Below are 7,596 nucleotides of genomic sequence, written 5' to 3'. Positions count from 1 at the left end.
TATGGATTAATGGAAAATGGGCAATACTTCACATTTTTCAATGAATGCTAGGTACTGGTTTGCTCTAACACAATTACCATAGATATAAAACAGGATCATATTTTATCCCTTTTGACCAATTTAGGGAGATCAACTTATTTTTTACACAAAATTGGTGAGCTATTCAGGTATTTATTTGATCTAATCTCTCTGAATAAAAATAATTTGTAAGTCCTGTGCCACTGAACAGAGCAGAGCTCAAACTCTAGAAATTTTTGGTCAGAATTCCAAGTGTTTCAGCCAGTATTGTACCTGAAAGTTCCTTCTCTCAAGTGTGGCACTACAGTGTTTTCTCTGGTTATGGTGAAATTCCTTCTGCCCCTTTCCTGTGCGCTTGCCATTTTCCTTTCTGCACAGAGGTTCACGCAATTACTGTATCATCTGATTTGGCATCAGTGTCAACAAAAAACACTTAAACTTCACAGTTTAGTTTCTACTCTAAAAATTTTCTGGGGCCCTTATTTTAGGTTCCCTTCACTTCATGTTCTCAGTTCCATAAAAAGTCTTAGGTCATCTTTGTGTATACACAACCACAAGGCAAAATCTGGTAGCCAGAGCCCAAGCCACAGGCCAAGACCTTATAATGCTAGGTAACGTGCAAAGGTGCTGTACAGAGATTCCTCCTAATTATAAAGATTGCATAGGAAACTGCTGGTTTTGGCTGGGATAGAGTTAATTTTCTTCGTAGCAGATAGTATGGGGTGTGGTTTGGATTTGTGCTGAAAACAGTGTTGATAACACAGGGATGTTTTCATTACTGCTGAGCAGTGCTTACACAGAGTCAAGGCTTTTTCTGGCTCTCACCCCACCCCACCAGCGAGGAGGCTGGGGGTGCACAAGAAGTTTGGAGGGGACACAGCTGGGACAGCTGACCCCAACTGACCAAAGGGATATTCCATACCATATGACATCATGGTCAGCATATAAAGGTGGGGGAAGAAGAAGAAAGGGGGGGATGTTCAGAGTGATGGCATTTGTCTTCCCAAGTAACCATGCATGATGGAGTGCTGCTTTCCTGGAGATGGCTGAACACCTGCCTGCTGATGGGAAGTGGTGAATGAAGTCCTTGTTTTGCTTTGCTTGTGTGTGTGGCTTTTGCTTTACTTATTAAACTGTCTTTATCTCAATCCATGAGCTTTCTCACTTTTACTCTTCCAATCCTCTCCCCCACCCCACCAGGGAGGGGGTGAGTGAGTGAGCGGCTGGGTGGTGCTTAGTTGCCGACTGGGGCTAAAGCACAACAGAAGCCTACACAAAGACTGCAGGAAACATAACAATGCCAACAGAACGTTACAGGCTTCTGAAAAGAATTTACAAATTAAGTGGTTTTATTCTACGTTAGGCCAAAAGATGTCAAGGGATGACAATCAAATCAAATCAGGAGAGACTATGAAGAACTACTTACTTCCACCACTGAAATGACCACTGAACTGCCTGAAGCAGCTACAGCAGGTCATTTGTCAGGGCTGTGCCATGCGAGCATCCCCCCCAGTAACCACAAAAAATAAAAAACAGATTGACAATTATAACTGATCTGCCACAGGCTAATATGATAAGAAGGTACATACACTTGTCGTAGTCCTACTTTTGTATCAGTGATTAATAAAAAAGCATTCTGTCCTGGACCAGTATCCCTAGCACTGAACCCAGGCTCACACCCATGTTCCCAAATCTAAACACAAAAATACACAGCACCTGAAGCTTTGGTGAATTTTGTGTTTACCATGCTGACCAACGCTTCCTTTTTCTGATGAGTTTTTATTAGCTACACTACTTATGCATTCTTTCACGCAGTATTTATTACACTATTTTAGCTCATTACCTGTATTCCTTGTTCAATATTTTCAGCTCTTTTAAAATCAGCTCTTTGAAGTATTTTGCTTCTCAGTCCCAAGACACGAGCTGATTCCTTAATCCTTGTTTCCCCAGCTCATGTCTTGGGGCATGTACTGAATCAAGAGCAAAACATAGGCCCAAAGCTTCAAAGGGATATCTTGCTCCCCTAGTGTACTATAAACTTCTTTGGGTTTAGTCCTTCACATCAATCATCATCTGAAGAGTTTAAACAGGTTCAATCAGTATGTATACTATCCACTGCATGCTATTAAAATACAAAGTACTTCTAGTTTTATGCATTTTAAAGCATATCCATCCTTTTCTGCCTAGGCCATTTTCTTGCAGTAAGATTTCTGAGAAGCACAGCCTGGGAAGGCTGTTATAAACTACAGGATTTTCAGACAGGAATTTATGCATGTATAACTACTCCCCTCCCTACTCCAGAAAAACAATTTCTTCACCTGTCACGTTTCTGCCAACCAACACTCCTCTGCCTGCACTCCACAGGAAAGTGAAAGAAAACAGTAGTTACAGTGGTTTTAAATCAGCGTATCCAAAAGTGGAAGCTGCCACTCCCTCAGCACTCCTCTAAAAAGATCACGTACTACAGACACGCACACACATTTCTCCTCCCAAGAGCATCACCTCAGCTACTTCAGAGCAAGACACTGGAACCTGTATGTAATTACTGGCAACCAGAATTTCTTCTGGTCTAAGAACTGTATAGAACTCTATAAAAATGTTAAACAATCTGCAATGCACTTCTAGTCATTCTTTGCCTAAAGAATGCTGAGCTAACCATACAAAAATAAAAGGTTGCCAAAGACAACTGCTACTCTAGTCTCAGAATCTAATCACAGACTATGCTGTTTTTCTACAACAGGCATAAAGCAGTTTCCCATAAAAGTATACAGTGCTCTACCCAACTTGCTGAAACCATCTCCTTTAACAGTCTTACACAGCAGTTCCCATTGAAATTACTGCAATGCTGAGCTCATCAACTCAAAAACTATGCTTTGTGAAACAGTGTTTATTAAACAAAATTTAATGGGGGCTTATACAAGATACCTAAAGTGCATTGCGTGAAGAGAACTGGTAAAAATATCAACTATGGAAATGGTAAGCAACAGTCAGAAAAATTTTATCTCTAGAACCACAGCAGCTCTTACATCAATGCTATTAAGACAAAAATACTTATTTTTTCTGTTAACCCAGTTTATAATGTTCTAGAGTCTATGCTATCATTTTGAAACCGGCTGCTGCTGAGATTATAGCAATTCACCAACATGTCACTTGCATGTGCATACTCTCCCACGCACTCCATTGCACCGCACTGGACAGACTCCAGGGCTGACTTATGTCCGGTGCCACAGAAGCGCTGGGAGCCCTCAGCCCAGGTGAGCTGGCAGCCGGCTGCGGGTGTTGCCTGCTCAGAACGCCTTGCTTACAGACACCAGAATACCTGTCATACACTATGACCACAATTCCAGACAGCATCACCAGCAACCAACAGGCTTCACGCACCCCTCTGCTTTAAGCTTTCTGCGGTAACCACACGACACCACCTTTACAGAATCACAGAATCATCTAGGTTGGAAAAGACCTTGAAGATCATCTAGTCCAACCATTAACCTAACACTGACCGTTCTCAGCTACACCATATCCCTCAGCGCTATGTCAACCCCACTCTTAAACACCTCCAGGGATGGGGACTCCACCACTGCCCTGGGCAGCCCATTCCAATGCCTAACAACCTGTTCTGTAAAGAAATACTTCCTAATATCTAGTCTAAACCTTCCCTGGTGCAACTTGAGGCCATTACCTCTTGTCCTATTGCTCATTACTTGGTTAAAGAGACTCATCCCCAGCTCTCTGCAACATCCTTTCAGGTAGTTGTAGAGGGTGATGAGGTCTCCCCTCAGCCTCCTCTTCTCCAGACTAAACTACCCCAGTTCCCTCAGCCGCTCCTCCTACGACATGTGCTCCAGACCCTTCACCAGCTTTGTTGCCCTTCTCTGGACACGCTCGAGTAATTCAACGTCCTTTTTGTAGTGAGGGGCCCAAAACTGAACACAGTAATCGAGGTGTGGCCTCACCAGTGCCGGGTACAGTGCCGAGTACTTTAATGCCTCTGCAACCCCTGAGGTCCTGAAACCCTACTGAAGGAGATCCTCTCACCCTCCTTTCTGCCAGCGGTCCCACCGCTCGGCCCTACCAGGAGGTGGCCCTCTGCCGCCTGTGGTGAGGAGCCAGCGCGCCCGCCCCAGGGCAGCAGGATGACACCGCCCCGGCTCCGTCCCCTCGCAGCCGGGGGAAAGGCGCCTCGCGGCGGGGCGGGGCGGGCAGCCCCTCAGCGCGCGCGCACCGCCCCTGAGAGAAAGCGCGAGGCAGCCGCGAGCGAGGGAAGTGGGCTGCTACCGCTTACGTCACGTGACGTCACGCTCGAGGCGCGCGAACTGCGACGCGACTCCCCCAGCGCAGTGCCGGGCGATGCCGGGAGAAACCGCTCGCGCCGCGCCGCGCCGCGCCACGCCACGCCACGCCCTCCAGCCTGCGCGCCCGCAGCGGAAAGGCTGCATGGCCCCGCAACACCTCCTCTCAACACCTCCTCTCGCCAGCCCAATGGCACGTGGCGTGGGCTCTTTCACGTGACCAGGAGTGAGCGGCGTGATTGGCTGGCGGCGTCGTGGGGGGCTTGAAACGCAGCTGTAGGAGCGTGCGCTGAGGAGGGGGTGCGTTGAGGGCTGCTGTAGGATGCTCGGCCTCTTTTCCAAGGTGCTCTCCTACTTCTGGAGACGTGCAGATGATGAGGAAGGAGAGGATGAGAGATGGGCGACCGCAGGTAGGAGCTCCTGGGCCTACTGTGGGTTTGCAGGGCCTGTGTGCAGCTTCAGAGCCCTGAGGATGTTCGTGGCCTCTTTTCCCATGTGAGTGGGGCTGAGTGATAGACCTGTTTCCTTTAAAAGGAAATTGGGAAAAGAAGACACCTTTCTTTGACTACAGAGCACATGAGAGTGTACCAAGCAGTGTTTTTTTGTTATGCTCCTGGAGTAGGTCAGGTAACTGTTGCTGCTTAGTGTATGGAGTGAGGTGTAAGAGGAGCATTGTGGTGGTGGGTGATGGATGCTTTGGGCTTTCCCTTGCACTACTATCTTAAAACTTCATTTTTCTTGGACTGTAGGTGTGATTAGCTTTGATGTTTTGAGGCTCCAAAATAGTGTACATTTAAGACAATTTTAGTAGCATTATTCAATGTAGCAAAAAGTACTTTTTCATATTTATGAATAAAGAAAACAAAAAAGATTACTTACTGTATTATGGTCTTGATTTTGAGTGTAGCCAATAATGTGTTAGAAATCTAAACCAGCATACTTCAGTCCAACTTTAAGCCTGAAGTTGTAGTGCAGTGCTGTTTTGTGAAAGTTTGTGTGATATAAGTTGATACTACTTCTAATCCAAAAGACATCAAACTCCTAGGTCTCCAGAGAAACATCACCACATCTCGGTTCAGAAGTGTATTAACTGTAATATTATATAAACAAATTTGAAGGATTAACTTATATCACTTGTTTACTTTTCCTGCTTTTCAGAATAGACATCTTAAATGTATTGGATTCCCCATGCAAACAATATTGAGTACTTTCTTTTGCTCTGGAAAAACTTGAAAATAGTTGTTGGCCCGGAGCTTTTGGGAGAAGTAGTTTTGCCTGCAGGTATTTTTTATCTCAAGTTTTCCAACAATATACATATTATATGTACTTGGGTGCTGGATTCTGCACCTGAATGGGGTAATCCTGGCTTGGCTGAACAGAGAGCTTTGGCTGGAACTAAGGATAAAAATGAGAGTTTATGACCTTCAGAAGAAGGGGCAGGCAACTCAGGAGGACTACAAGGATGTTGTGATGTTATGCAGGGAGAAAATTAGAAGGTCCAAAGCCCAACTAGAACTTAAATCTGGCTACTGCCATAAAAGACAATAAAAAATATGTTGGCAACAAAAGGCAGACTAAGGAGAATTTCCATCCTTTATTGGCTGTGGTGGGGGAAACAGTGACAAAGGATGCGGAAAAGGCTGAGAAACTTAATGCCTTCTTCACCTCAGTCTTTAATAGTAAGACCAGTTGTTGTTGGCGTACTCAGCCCCCCTGAGCTGGAAGACAGTGACAGGGAGCCAAATGAAGCTACTGTAATCCAAGGGGAAATGGTTGGCAACCTGCTACACCACTTAAGACACACACAAGTCTATGGGATCCACCCAAGGGTACTGAGGGAGCTGACAGAAGTGTTCAAGCCACTTTCAATCATCTATCAGCAGTCCTGGCTAACCAGGGAGGTCCCAGTTGACTGGAGGTTAGCAAATGTGATGCCCATCTACAAGAAGGGACAGCAGGAGGATCTAGGGAACTACAGGCCTGTCAGTCTGACCTCAGTGCTGGGGAACGTTATGGAGCAGATCATCTTGAGTGTTATCACACAGCAAGTACAGGACAACCAGGTGATCAGGCCCAGTCAGCATAGGTTTATGAAAGGCAGGTCCTGCTTGACAAACCTGATCTCCTTCTATGACAAGGTGACCTGCTTAGTGGATGAGGGAAAGGCTGTGGATATTGTCTGCCCAGACTTTAGTAAAGCCTTTGACACCATTTCCCACAGCATTCTCCTGGAGAAACTGGTGCTCATGGCGTGGACAGGCGTACTCTTTGCTGGGTAAAAGATTGGCTGGATGGCCGGACCCAAAGAGTGGTTTTGAATGGAGTTAAATCCAGCTGGTGGCCCGTCACAAGTGGTGTTCCCCAGGGCTCAGTATTGGCACCAGGTCTGCTTAATATATTTATCAGTGATCTGGATGAGGGAATTGAGTGCACCCTCAGTAAGTTTGCAGATGACACCAAGTTGGGCAAGAGAGTTGATTTGCCTGAGGGTAGGAAGGCTCCACAGAGGGATCTTGTGGCTCTGAGACTGGTGTTACCATCAGGGCTTTGAATTTTTCAATCATGGGTTAGTATACAGGATGCCAGACCTTATGGCATCAGAAGGGATGCACCTGTCCCAGAGGGGGAAAAGGATCTTGGGGCAGGAGTTAGCTGGGCTCATTGACAGAGCTTTAAACTAGATTTGAAGGGGGAAGGGGACAAAACTGGAACTTCCAGACATAAGCCCCAGGGTAGATTACCACAGTTTGTGGGCTGTTGTGCCAGTGACGACCCTCACCCTGCTATCCCAGTGGAGGCAAGGAATGGAGACATGCAGCGCAACAAAAATGCAAGGGATATTGATGGATCAGTAACCGTGGTAACACCTGTGAAAGGTCAGGCCAGACTTAGGATCTCTAAATGCGAAAAGGTGCTGGGGACATCAGCCCATCTGAAGTGCATGTATACCAACGCACACAGTGTGGGTAACAAACAGGAGGAGCTTGAAGCCATGATGCAACAGGAAAATTACGATGTAGTGGCTATCACAGAAACATGGTGGGATGTCTCCCATGACTGGAGTGCGCCAGTTGATGGCTACAAGCTCTTTAGAAGGGACAGACAAGGAAGCAGAGGTGGTGGGGTGGCGCTGTATGTTAGGGACTGTTATGATTGCCTTGAGCACAAGTGTAGTGAAGACAGGGTGGAGTGTCTTTGCATTAGAATCAGGGGGAAGGCCAACAGGGCAGATGTTGTAGTGGGAGTCTACTATAGGCCACCCAACCAGGACAGAAAGGTAGATGAAATG

At 46.3% G+C, this 7,596-nt stretch overlaps 1 protein-coding gene across 2 annotated transcripts in view; it reads left to right on the top strand.

Annotated features, from left to right (window-relative positions):
- Nucleotides 1-4,629: 4,629 nt before the first annotated feature.
- Nucleotides 4,630-7,596, top strand: part of MOV10L1 (Mov10 like RNA helicase 1) — a 39,359-nt gene continuing 36,392 nt past the window's right edge. For both annotated transcript variants that reach the window (XM_074825487.1, XM_074825486.1), the window contains exon 1: nucleotides 4,630-4,717. In XM_074825487.1, coding sequence (XP_074681588.1) covers nucleotides 4,630-4,717 — 88 coding nt within the window. The remainder of the gene's footprint in view (nucleotides 4,718-7,596) is intronic.

This window comes from Strix aluco, chromosome 5 (assembly GCF_031877795.1).
Source record: "Strix aluco isolate bStrAlu1 chromosome 5, bStrAlu1.hap1, whole genome shotgun sequence".
NCBI lineage: Eukaryota > Metazoa > Chordata > Aves > Strigiformes > Strigidae > Strix > Strix aluco.
This window is presented reverse-complemented; position numbering and strand designations above follow the sequence as displayed.